Consider the following 13,750-nt stretch of genomic DNA (forward strand, 5'->3'; position numbering starts at 1 on the left):
GTAGGACACAGACCACGTTAGATGGTGATACGTACTAAGGAGGAAAAACAAAGCAAAGTGGGAGGAGGTGGATAACGGCAGGAGGTCTGTGTGAGGGGACTAGACTGAAAGATTGGAGCAGGTGGCCGGGAAAGTTTTGCTGAGAACAATTGAGTAGAGATTTGAAGGAGGACCTGAGAGCTTATCTCAAAGATGATGAAATAAGGCAGGGAGAGTGTGTTCCTCTCCTGAGCACCTTGCCATAAGACTCATTGAGTGTCATGCACTTTTGCAATATGTCCTGATGGAGTCTTAGAATTTCTGTCCCCATATCAAAAGGAGAGACACTACCAACCAGGCAGATTCAGCCCCAAATAGGAAAGTCCTTACCATGCCTGGTTTTATAACAGACCTTCCAGGTATGTGAGGAAAATTCCACATAATAACAACGTACACCCACAATATTGAGTTTTAATCTAAAGCCACTCCCCCAACATTTAAACACATCCTCTGTGCTCTCTGAGCCTCACCTGGCACCACTGTCCATCACGCATTTTCCCAAAGTACAGGGACACAGGTCATCGTCATGCTGCATCCCAAGGTTATGTCCCAACTGATGTGCCATTCTGTTTGCAACTACGTTTAGGTCGGGCAGAAGGTCCTGATACCAAAAAAGGTGTGCATGAGAAAATGCTGTCAGTTAGCACACAGTAGTACACAACTTGCTTTGAGCTGGTGGCTAAGACACCTGGATTCTAGCTTCTGGTTAACTAGCATTTTATCTGAAAGGTCGTGGATTTAGTTATTTTTTGCTCTTGCACCTTAACTTATTTAATTATATAATGAGGTTGGACAAATAACCTTCTGAATGTCTCAAACTCTAACATTTTGAAATGTTTTGTGTGCGTGGTGCAGTGATAGTCAGTGCTGGACTTACAGAGACTCATCCTTACGTGTGGCTAAAATGTATTGAAGTCCTACAGCATAAACTAAACATTATTGATTGTCTTCTATGACTAGATATTCAACTGAATTTGTTTCTTCAAAAATAAAAATACGTGTGGTTCAGGGTTTCGATTTATTCTCACACTGGGCAATAATGTTACATAATCACCAGGAGGGCGTTCCCACTATGAAGAAAGGCAGAAACTCAGTGAAGTAAAACCCAAGGTAGAGTGGACTGTTGTCTCTGTTCCTAGCTGCATTTCATGTTTTAATCTCTATATTAATGACAGCAATTAATTTCCAAAGAGGGGTGTGGTAGCAGGTTACTCTGAAGGTAACACACCCCTAATTTGGTCATTTCATCTTAGTCTTACGCAGTTTAAAATGTGTCCTGGATGGGTTATAATGTCATAACTGGAGTGGACAGCCTCGATGAGATTCATCTGACTCCATTATGCAAAATCCATGTGTCTCAAATACCGGGGGCAAAGAGATAATTATAAAAAGAACCCCAGGAATACTAGATCAGGCAGTCATCTCAGTAAGTTTTTAAGTTCAAGGTCTCGCAAGATGGGCGGAGCATAGCAACAACTAGGCAGAGATACTCCAGGAAATAAACCCAAACCTTGATGCTTTAAAGGATATCTGAGATAGAGTTGTTTGGCATTTCCTAGGAGCATGGCGATTTGGGAAGAGATCGGGTAAACAAGCAGTTTGTAGGTCTTCTCGCCATCCCGACAGGATACTCGAAGTGGTTTATGCACTTTCTTATCAGCACAAGAACAATTATCTTCACTTGCTAAACCAGACATCAAATTTTGTGCACATCGCATGTCCTTCTATGTAACGATATTTAATATGCAAAAGAGCTTTTCTAGTCTTTGCATGTTAATCCATATGTGATGTTCTTTTCCACTCTGAACAGCACTGTTTTTAACCTTCAACATTTGTCTGTAGTTTTTATAAAATATTTCCCATTCAATAAAGGAAACATAACAGTTTCATTGGGACATATCTTGGTGGGAATATATGATGGAACGCATCTGTGGTCCCTTTCGATAGGACATGGAGAATTACAGAAATTTAAAGTAAACTTTTTGATTAAGTAATGTAACATAAAAGTAAAACACAGCCCACCTTAACGACACTGGAGGAATAATAGGGCAGGCACATGCCCCCTAGATAGGACGTTCCTTGCACAGGTGTGTAGAGCCACTTCCCACTATAAACAAGATGCAAATAAGCTCTAGTTTAATTAACACAAAGACTGAATTGCAGTGAACCCCCACAGTGCCTTTGCACACAAAAGTGCCCTTTATTTTTTCTGGAATTCTGGAATTGAGGATGACCTTAGCTGCTTTTAAGCTCATTTTAAACACGTGCTATTTTAGAGACACTGAAAAAGGGAATGCAATCTTAAGCTGAAATCATAAAAAAAGTACTTTCTGAAAACAAAACAAAACAAAACAGAAAACAAGGTTAGAGTCCATTCAACGTGACTTTAGTCAGCTTTAAATAAAACCACTTAAAAGACCAAAAAAAAAAAAAAAGGTTAAAAGTGCTCAGAGGAGAAAATGCAACATAGTGAATGAATTCAATACAATGATTAATTTGCTGTGATTAAAGATTAAAAAAATTATTAAACCACAGCAACTCATAGAGGATTTGATAGCTATAATCAAACATTTGAAACACTTGTCGTGTGAAAACAGGTCTATCCTCGATTACCTAAAAAGACAGGTGTCGATATGTATATTAAAGGGGTCCAAATTTGATATGCTTTCAGGAAGAACATTTAGAGTTGGACCACTTTAAAGAGAGGTACCGTGGGCTGGAGGACCCTACTTAGAGCACAACAGAGAGGCTTCAGATACAAAAAAGGTGGTCAGGCTAGATGACCTTTCAGTCTTTAACTTTTCTGATCAAGAAGATATGCTGTATTTCTTTCTTCACTATTGAAATATTTCTGTCCCTATATTTTAAAGTCTTGGTATTTGACTACCCATTTTGGAAGAACGTAGCATTCTGGTCTTCCTAGAATGTGGAGATCTTGGGAGAACATCACCTTTGGAGATGAAGCACTAAAGAAAGTACAGTCTAGATTCTGACTTTGCTCATGGTGACTTAACCAAAAGTCACACCACGGCAATGCTATATACGGTATCTAATCCCTTCCAGATCTGTGTGAATATAGAGGGTAGACATATAAGGAACCCAACTACAGGTTCCAATTAGACATTTCGTACCATCTCCCCCAACCCCATCCCTGTTTGCAGACATACAGTTGGTATGTGAAGCTACTGCTCAGAATAAGAGACACTGACGGAAGTAAAAGACCGTCTACTTAAACTAAGTTAAATATTCCTAGACTGATTTATTAAGGATTTTAAGACATACATCCAAGGAATAAGCAAGGGGCTACGTCCACTAGGAAGGTCATGGTGATATTTTACTTTACCCCCTGCCCCCTGTAATTTGGGGGGCATACTAGTACATGAATTTCTGAAGCTAAGCCAGGGAAAACTTCCCTTGGAGGTATGTGTTATGGGCCATCCTGGAAGTGAAAATCAGAAATAATATTTGGAAGTCTAGTTCACTCATCTACCTGCCAAAGGCTTGGACTGACCTCTGACTTGGAAGCGTCCCGGTTCAGAGTTCAGACTGAAAGTTAATATTTAGGTAATGCTCTTAGAAAGCTCATTTGCAGGCTGTGTTTGTAGACCTTAGCAGACTCTCTGGTACTGTAGGTAGCTGAAGCAGGTTGAGTGGGTACCACTCTTATACAGTAGCTTTAAGGACGTCCAAAGGGATGCTAGAACACTCCATTGCTCCAAAGTTGCTCTTCCATAATTTCACACCCCTTAGGATGACAGGACTGTGTGAAACACGAAGCTGAGTCAGATCAGCTCCATAATAATTTATTTTTTCCCTGTAGGCTGAATAGGGTGCTAGGTATTTTGAAAACAAAAATGATTAACCCCCCCCCTTAAGAAATTAATGACCTTGTAGTCTAGGTAAATCCAACCCTTTACTTGGGAATATTAAAGCTGTGGCAGGTTTAATTTAGCAGATTCATTATCTGTTATCTTGAATATAGATGCTCTTGAAGAGCTGGTCACCAGATGGGGATATTTTGTTGAGGGAGGAGGACCAGAAAATGAAGAGCTTTCTCAGAAAAGTAGGCTTTAGTGGAGAACTGAAATTGCATAACATGAAAGGCTGAAGGGAGTCAGTACTGGATGCTAAATCAAGCAAGTGGATTCTAAACGTGCTTTGCTAACCTAATGGCGTTTGAACCCTAGCCAGGAATATGGGTATTTTAGGGTTATCTTTTCTGGTAGTAATCATTATTAGAAAGAAAGATTATTTACAAGTGCATTTGGAAATTTTCTATGTACCTGCACATAGCATTTTGTCTCTCTGTACCATCCAAAAGTCAATTGCTTTAAAAAGTATCTTGGTGGTTATTCATTTGGTTTCTTTTCTTTTTTTTAGTAATCCACCTAAGATAGGCAGAAAGATAAAGCAGCTACATACCTGAGTAACATAACATGATCAAAATTCTTCCTTTTTTTAAGGATCAGTTTTTGCCAGGCGGAAAAACGCAATAAGGTAGTTTCTATATTTGAGTCTATTTCTATCTTGTCTTCGTTTGTCCATATTTCAAGGCCAACCAACATCACATGAATGTCCAAGGTTTTATAAAGCTGTTTGAAGGAGAAATAATTTTTCACAATGTCAAGTTGTGGAAAGACCCTTTATCATGACTACATTCCTTTACATAAAAAAGTAATTTTAACGCACGAAGTACGTAAGCAAAAGTTCAGGCCTCATTTTATGAACAGTTCTGTACTGAAATGGAATGTAGGGTGAATTCTGCAGAATATTGGGTGACTTGCTATGACCAACAAAGAAACTTGACTAAAAATATCTGATTCCCCTTGAACTATCACAAGCTTTACAGGGACTAAGCTCAGGCTGTGTTTAGAATAAATAATTTAGTAAAGCTTTGAGATGATATCTGACCAAAAACGTGAGTTTATGAACAGTGGCACACAATGGAACGAATGCTCTTTACTCATCTCTCTATTTTAGGTCATGAGTTGGTTCTGTAGAAGGTTCTAGAGAGGTAATATTGTTTTCAAAACCCAGCAGCTTAGCTATCATGTTTGCTCCCTGTGTTTGAGTTCTGGAACTACTCTGTTGTATAAGAAATCCTATCAGTGATTCCTCAAAGCAGACAGAAACAGCCGTAGCCCGAGCCTTCTCACTTCCGTTTCCAACTGCTTTTGTAAACACCTAGTTGATAGATATTTTGATGCCAGGACAAGAGAAGACAGTTTAAGCAAACATTATGGAGATTTTGAGACAAAGAACTATGTGTTACATCAAGTTTATACTTCATAACAGCCAGTGTGAAGTAGATTGAAAAAATGAATGAATGACAAACTATGAATGATAAACTATGCACACTGAGTTAAAAACAGAAACAGAGAAGTCACTCAACAAGTATGAATAGAGAATGTTACTGGTTATGAAGAAGCTTAATATTGCACATCATTTCTATAACAATAACCTTGTGTTAATTTTTCACTTTTCTTAACCGGTATAATAAGAATATGAACATTGAATTCCAGGTGTCCACATGAGAACCCAAAAAGGTCCTTTAGTAACCATGAGAACTAGCTTCTTATAATGTCATATAAAATTAAAACTTTAGTTAAATCATTATCTCGTACTTGTACTAAATGTCCATTCCTTTTGGCTCTGATTTTATTGTGGAATAAACCTTATGAGTTAGGTCCCCCAGAGCAAGTTTTTTTTTTAACCTTGGCCCTTTTGGACTCTGTGTATTCATGAGTGGGCTTTCGGTTCATAAAACTGGATGCCAGTGTAAATGGGGACAAAAAATTGTCATTCTATGCATGTATTTTCTTCTAGTGAGAAAATATGCTATAAAATAAAGCCATGGTTTATCTACAGAATGCTTGCGTGGGTTTGGATATACATATTCGAAAGGCTGTCAAGAGTTAGTTCACTCTTCTTAGGAGAGAAGGAACTTTGGAATTTCTGAGATAAAAGGGGTGAAGACATCATGACAGTAAAGGGAGAAAGGATGCAGTGAAATAAGTTGGAGTTTGGGTTCTGTAGCGGTTAAAGGGCCAGTAAGAGGAGCTCTGATGGGAAAGGTCAGGCACTTTCTCACTGTGTTGCTTTAAATTGTTTGTGGTGTGAGCCCCCAGTCTGAACTGAAAGTCTTTTGTAATAAAAGTTCAGCAATGTGTAACAGTTTTGGAGATGGAAACCCAAGGAAAGAGGTTGAATCTTGTATTTGGATAAAGGCTGGTGTAGTAATAAAGACGATTGCAAAATATAAGAAACAGGAGAAGCAGAGCTTGAACTGAGAGATGGGCGCATAGAACAGAGCACCCCCAGAGCAAAGCCGGTACTCGGCTTGGATGCTCTCCACTGATGCCCAGGCAGGGGGATTCGTTTAGAAGCAAGCCTGGGGTAGCTTTCGGCCTCTCCAAACCAGAGAGCCTGTCTGGGAAACTGAGAGTGCCCTGGGGCATCTCCTTCCCATCCCGACCCAGCAAGGAGGCTGAGACAGCCCCACTCACTGTGGGGACTACTTTGCAGCCCTATCTGCCCAGCAGGGCTGGTGAAAACACCTGACAGCTGGGTGGCCCAGCAGTGCTGGAGCTGAGAGAAGGGTGGACAGAGACGAAAGTCTACAAGCAAAGCCAGTGATCCTGCTCGGCTGGGAAACCTGGAGGGTGGGTCAGCTGGAGTGAAGACAACAAACAAAGAGCTCCATCAGTTTTACAGAGCTGCCTTCTCCGGCTGTGCCCAGGCAGGGTACCTAATTTGTACCTTCAGTCCTTGCTGAATAGAGACTTCAGGCCGTCCAACCAGGAGTTCTAACCACGGGAAGCCACAGAGCCCACTCTACAGAAATGAGTACAGTGAAACTTGAACAGAGAGGTCACCCTGTGGCTTCCCCCATGTCTGCAAAGCAAAACTGGGTGGCCTCACCTAGCCAGGGATTCAGTGCACATTCAGGGCTGATTCAGAACCCCAAAGATTATAGTAAACAACTAGAAACAGATCAGATGTCCCTTAGCTGGTGAATGAAAAAACACTGACCTAGAGCAGTTTTTTCTTACAGTGTCTTTCTTCTTTAAAAAGATGTGTACAATTCACAGTATTGCTTCGCTGAATAGGCTATAGCTCATTCCACGTTAGACAAATGAACCCTCTTAGTGTGTTTTACTGAAATATTTACTGAAATAATTGGGCAATAAATTATAGCTTGAAAGACTTTTTTTTGCTATTCAGGGTCATGGAACAATGATTTAAGATAGTAGATTAGATTTATTTGTGATGGGCATTCAAATCTTTGTACCTTGCTTTATAAGTTTTGTGATTAGTGACCGACATTTGAAACTTATTTAAATATTAAATGTCACTTACTTAGAAACCAAAAACTCAGAACTATGATTTATTTATTTCTGTGACTTTTTTGAAAATCGAATTTTGCTAATTAGTTCTACTTGGTGAATGTTTGTGTTTTGGGCTGTCTCAATGTCAGGATTACCACAAAAATCCTGCAGAGGTCTGTCCTAAAAGTTTCTTTCCATTGTGTTTTTAGTTCGATTCAAACTGTATCATATCTTACCATGCTGACAAAATTGACCATTCCCCAAACTCGACTCCTCAGTTTATCGAGAGGATGATTATTCCTGTGATACTGGAAATATAAACATCAGATCAACATTTATCAATCATGAGTTGAATCAAAATTCAACACAATTATTCCCATCATGAGCAATTTCAAAGAAAAAAAATAATTGGCTTTCCTTTCAGTGAGCTCAAATATCTGGGCAACTTCTGCAAAAATACTTCTCTTGTTAATATAAAATGACTAGATAGAGCAGTTTCTAAAGACATGCTTCAGCTTGGCATTACTTTAAAGTTTTCTTTATAACTCTGTTCCCTTTTCACATCATAGTATATTGCACTACGTTGATTTATTAAACCAACCGATAAGCATCTTTTAGAGTCCATGTGTATCATGTTGATGAAACAGAACTTATTCAAACTCCATGGCAACCATTATATTGAAAAAAAAAAAAGGCAACTTTATCAGTCCTCCTGTGTCCATGTTGGTCATGATCATCCTGGAACCAGAAATGTGATGGAAGCAGGCAAGAAATTGTGGTTCCCCATTTTCTCCAGGAAAAGGTTAAGAGGACAAAGCAGAGTCTTCGCTCCAGCTTATTTAGTCTTTTGTTTCCTTTTTACAGATGGAGTCTCTGCTTGGGCTTGTTCTCAGCATTAGCAATTTAGACCTAATAAAACACACTTGAAAATAACATAAGATATCCTGCCGGAATAAATGCAAGTGGTCAAGCTTCTTTCGTAATAAAATAAAAAGAGACATGCCTTTTCTGAATCCTGTGAGTATCCTTTAGAAACATTCCATTGCTCTGCTGTCATCTTAAATGTCTAAATACCTCAAAGATATTACATCAGAATCCTTCCTACTTTCGTGTCCCACTCACTCCGCGACCTACTACTCATTGATTGAACGCCACTATTCCATTGAAACTATCCCTGATAGGTCTATAAATGTCCTCTTAATTATCAAATCCAGTGAATTACTAGAATAAACTTCCATTGTTATGCATACTTTTTTTGATACGTGCTGGACTGGGTTTGCAAGTATTTTTAGGAAATTTTGAAGACGTATTGGTAAGTGAACTTGGCTTGTAATTTTACTTTCTCGTCTGGATTTGTTATCCACGTCCTCATAGTTACAATGATGACCCTTAAGGAGTCACTCTGCCAGGTACTTACACACGTGTGTGGGTCTCTCCAACACCGGTTCCAGGCTTGGCCATGCTGGACTTACTTTGGCTCATGAGATGTTAACAAACTTCCTATAGGCAGAAGCCTGAAAAGCTCTTGTGCATTGAAGCCTGGACTCTCTCTTGATGTTTTGACGCCCGGCTGTGATGTGAAAACCACAGGCTTGCTTACTGGAGACACGTGGGCCAAACCCAACAGTACATACCAGACAAGTGGCAGAGGCCACTTTACACCAGCCAGCCAGCCCAGTGGCGCCTCCACATGGTCACCACTGCAACTGCATAAATGACCCACCCTAAGTTTTGGGTAGTTTGTTACACAGCAGTAGATAACTAATACGAAGGTTATAATAACTGTATAAAATGTGTGAAGAATGTTTCTCTTTTCCTATTCTTCAAGAGAATTCGTAGAAGATAGGGTTGTCTGTTATAACAAATTTTGGTAAAATTTGTCTTTAAACTCATCTGAGCCTAGTGTCTTTATTCGTTACTAGATTGTGGATTACCTTTTTAATTTAAAAATTTTGTTATACTCTTTTTGGGCTTTCCTACTTTTTCTCAAGTCAGTTTGGTAATGTTACACTACATGCTTCTACTCATAAATTTATTGGCACCAGGTTGTACATATATTTTTAATAATATGTAACCTTTATTTATAGTTTTATTTATTTACAGTTATATTTTTCTTTTATTTCTAATTTTATTTGTACTTCTTTTTTTTCTTTAATAAATAGTGTCAGAAGCTTTTCTATTTCATTTATCTTTTCAAGGGACCAGCATTTGGCGTTGTTTCATTCTAGATTGTGACTTTTATTAATTTTACTCACAGTTAAAATTATTTTTTTCCTTCTATCTTTTCTGGTTTTAGTTTGTGTTTCATGTTTTCAGTTTTCCAGTTAGGTTCTTAGTTTATAAAATTAATAATAAATAAATAGTAAATAAAATTTCTTAAGCAAAATTTTTTAAATAAAAGTTTTAATAAATAAAATTTATTTTTTAATAGAAATGTTTATCTACATGTATCCTTCTAACTACTGCTATGCCATCTGCATCTAAAAAATTTTGTCTATACTAATATTTTCTTTTTGCTCTTATAAATATCTCATAATGTCACATTTGACTTCTGTAGTAAATTAATATTTGACAATGTATTTTGCTTTTAGTTTCCAAACTGGTGATTTTTTTAGAAGTTTAGTTTAACAATTTTTTTTATCATAACTTATCATTTGGTTGTGGCTAGAAAGAAAAAGAAGTGGTCTTTATCACATCTATTTTTAAATTCCAATTTTTTTTTTACTTCCTTTGTGGTCAAATATCAGTTTAATTTTGGAAAATGTTTTGTTTGCATTTGAAGAGAATGCATATTGTCTATTTTGCGGGTGTAGGATATCCTATGAATTGATTAGATCAAATCTGTATTTATGTGGTTCAAATCTTTTCTATGTTAAATTTATTCTGAATTAACCTAAAATTTTCTGATAGAGAAGTTAAAAAAAAACAAAACAAAAAAACCCTTCTTACCCTGTAACCTCATTATTTTTTGTTGTCTGTTTCTCCATACCCTGCTGTAAAGTGTGTAATCTGAAACAGCACTGCCTCATTCCCCGGTCCTGGAGGACCTCCTTTCCATTATATTGCTTGAGTCTTCCTCATGTGATTAGTTTCATCTTGGACTGTGATTATAGCGTCTTTCTGACGTGGGGTCTAGCAATTTCCCAAATTACTAACCAGCTTTTGTGCTGGAAGCTTGGCTTGGCATTGCTGTATCTGAAGAAGAGCAGAACGTTGTGCCCACCTCAGCGCATGAGCAGGCTTCACAGCCTTTTGCTTTCTCATGCACAGCATGTTCCCTGCCCAGCAGTGCGGGCAGGCAGAACGCTTCCTTTCCCTTTGCAGTTTCAATAGAGAGCTTTTCCAGTTCTCTTTCCAGGGATGGGGCAGCCCTGGGCTTTACGCAATCTGTTCTACGTCTTGTGTGTCTCCAAGCCCTTTGGATTTTACTTACTGTTTTGGCAGATCCTCTCCCTCATTTTTAGCACTTGGAGATTTCCTGTGTTTTCTTTTGAACTCAAGCATAGATTGTGAACATACTTTCACTTTTTTGTAAGTTGTTCATTATTTCCATATGTTCATAATGGGGGCGCAGATTCTACTTTAGCTCAGTCCGCTGTACCACCAAAGGACCTCATCATCTCTTATGTGTGTCTGTTTTGGGGAAGCTAAAAAACAGGATGTTGAACCTGGAATGGAATCCTGATTAAAATACTATTTTCTCTTTCTTAAAATCACAACTATAGTTTTATAAGGCTGAATGGAGGGCAAATGTTTATCTGAAAACTTACCACGTTATTGTCAGCAACAATGAACAGTTCAATATACTTTTCTTTATGAATGCTCTGGAAATGCAGGGAAAACTGAATGAATTATGGTTAATATTTTTTATCTTCACGTTTGAAGTTAAAATCTCCAAGGTAAGAAATGTTAATATGATTGATACAGGAAGGTGAGGTTCAGAAGTATGTCTAATAATTCTAGAATTTTCTCTAAATAAAACCCACTCTATTAGGAAGACATGGGACCCCGTGCATCAGCTTTTAGTAAGCCTGAAACAATGTTCCATACTTTATTATCCTTCCATTCTTTGTTTAGTCTGTCAGGTTAAATATGAGTTGTAAATAAAGAATTATGAATCCAGTTTTTAACATTTAATTCTTTTTTTCATTTACAAAGTAAATGCTTACTAGGTAAGCTCATTTAAAAACCGACCCATCTACAGTTGAGAGCAAGGCTTAGGACTTTCTCACAGAACTGACTGTCTTCCTTCTACTCTTTTGTCTGCCAACCCCCCGCTTTGTGGCAGTCTCAATTCAAAGGAAATGTGTGAAAGTTGCTAATTACAGATGTTTCATTTTGTGAAATGCCAGTACCAGGAAGTGTTCAGCTGTCAGTGCCGTGCCCTCAGGTTACATGCATATTCTCTGAGTGTAAGGCAGAGACGTGTTGTTCAAATTTTTCACTCGATCATTCTTTTCTGAACTGAGCAATCATTGATTGACTAATTGATTCAATTAAAACAAATCTGTTAGGCACCTAGTAAATTTCAGACGCAGTCTGGACCATGGAGGTGTGAAAAAGATGACCACTCATAGATCTTAAAGGCTACATCTATTGGGAATTTAAGATACTATAAACCAGTATAGGAAAGCTTAAAACACAGAGGACTGCCACTGTGCAATCATTCCACTAGACGTCCCATCTTAGTAATCAGAATATTTGGCTTGATGAGAGGGGGGGGAAACTGACTTATCGTCAGCAACTCCCTCCACTGCCCCCAAACGTAGCAGGAAATACAAGGAAAGGAAAGACAGTATCTAGGAGGAATTTCAAGATGTAAATTTCATTCTTTCCAACCACATAGGGTCCTAATGCTATAAATCTATAGGTAGGGTGGTAAATATCTTCCTTCTTTGAAATTGGTGAGACAAACTGAGTTTTACTATAGTGAATGAGCTCTTTCTAAACAGATAACAAAAACGAAGGTTGGACACTTCAGATTTCAGACAATGAAGAGTCAGACTTGGCACATACATTTCATTATTTGGGCTCATAATCTGTCTCTTGAGATCAGAAAGAAATTAAGAGGGACTTTATCTGGGATAGAGATGACTTAAAAACAAAGCACTCACTTCCATTTTGGAGTCTTCCGTGGATTTAGCCTTACCCTCTGGAACAGCTGTCCTGGTAAAATTGAGCTCTGTACAAGAATGATTGACAGCATACAGCATCTTGGGGTCATATCTGAACACCAGATGTTCACCTTCGTCTGAATATTTCACTGGTTCGATGAGGAACCTTTGGTCATACACCCTGAAGAACCCCCTGCGGAAATTGGGCATACGATGTATATTCAAGGTCTATTCCATTTTACCACCACATTACTACACAGCATTATTCAGATTCCTTTTATGGACTTTGCCTTTTTAAGAAAGGGAAACTGTAAGGTCAAAGCCTTATGAGCATGTAGCCAGGTGTTCTGAGTGACAGAGAGATGGGATGGCATGTGGCCTTTGACTCAATAAATTTTCTGAGAGTCAGCTCATATGGATTTTCAGAAGTCTGACGGCCCAATCTCTACTCTGAAGCTTTGTTAGAGCAACAATTCCCACCTGGGGTTGAGGACCCCTGGCAAGGCTCAGAGTTCTGGCAGAGATTTTGTGAATGTTTATGTCCATCATGCATTAACCATAGAGTCAATATGCGAAAGTACAGACACTATTATGGGGTAATTTTGTCATTAAAGAGTTTCTCATTCTTCAGAATACTGGGAACCACCCAAACAAAGTTCTCATAAGTGAAGACGCAAGTTTCTTGTTCTTCCACGTCTTCCTCCCCACATCTCTCTCCTTTGTCCTTGAGTCCAAGACCTAGAGAGGACTTACAGAGGCTTCCCTTGTGACTTTTTTACTTTCTAGAGACTGGAAACGTCACCTAATTTAGCAACAAGCTGTGCGGCGTTGTGGTGTGTTGGGTGGGAATTCACAGCACTAGGAGTCAGGAGGCCTGGTTTGGGGACCAAGTTCAACCACTGGCAAACTGAATGCTCAGGAGCAAGTCTCTGACTGTGGTGTCCCGATCTGCACCACGAAAGGACAGGCTGGATGATTTCCAGTGGTCTCCAACTCTGAGTCCCTCGATCACGTACTGAAAAACCTGTCTTGCTTAAGGCTGTGAACTAGATGTCTTTGTGTCGAAAATGAACGTTAACAATGGACCAGGATGAATATACACAAAATGTTATGATAAATCACAGAGAAAAAAATGTGACAATGAGTGTGTATATGTCCATGAATGACTGAAAAATTGTGCTGAACACTGGAATTTGACACAACATTGTAAAATGATTATAAATCAATAAAAAATGTTAAAAAAATGGACCAGGATGGACAGTAATGCTG

At 38.6% G+C, this 13,750-nt stretch overlaps 1 protein-coding gene across 2 annotated transcripts in view; it reads right to left on the minus strand.

The window, feature by feature from the left end:
- Positions 1-13,750, minus strand: part of ADAM7 (ADAM metallopeptidase domain 7) — a 42,925-nt gene that overhangs the window by 16,920 nt on the left and 12,255 nt on the right. For both annotated transcript variants that reach the window (XM_072952646.1, XM_072952645.1), the window contains exons 6-11: positions 12,482-12,674; positions 11,138-11,191; positions 7,604-7,675; positions 4,462-4,631; positions 2,062-2,146; positions 510-640 (exon numbers count right to left, since the gene is read on the minus strand). In XM_072952646.1, coding sequence (XP_072808747.1) covers positions 510-640; positions 2,062-2,146; positions 4,462-4,631; positions 7,604-7,675; positions 11,138-11,191; positions 12,482-12,674 — 705 coding nt within the window. The remainder of the gene's footprint in view (positions 1-509; positions 641-2,061; positions 2,147-4,461; positions 4,632-7,603; positions 7,676-11,137; positions 11,192-12,481; positions 12,675-13,750) is intronic.

This window comes from Vicugna pacos, chromosome 31 (assembly GCF_048564905.1).
Source record: "Vicugna pacos chromosome 31, VicPac4, whole genome shotgun sequence".
NCBI classification, from domain to species: Eukaryota; Metazoa; Chordata; class Mammalia; order Artiodactyla; family Camelidae; genus Vicugna; species Vicugna pacos.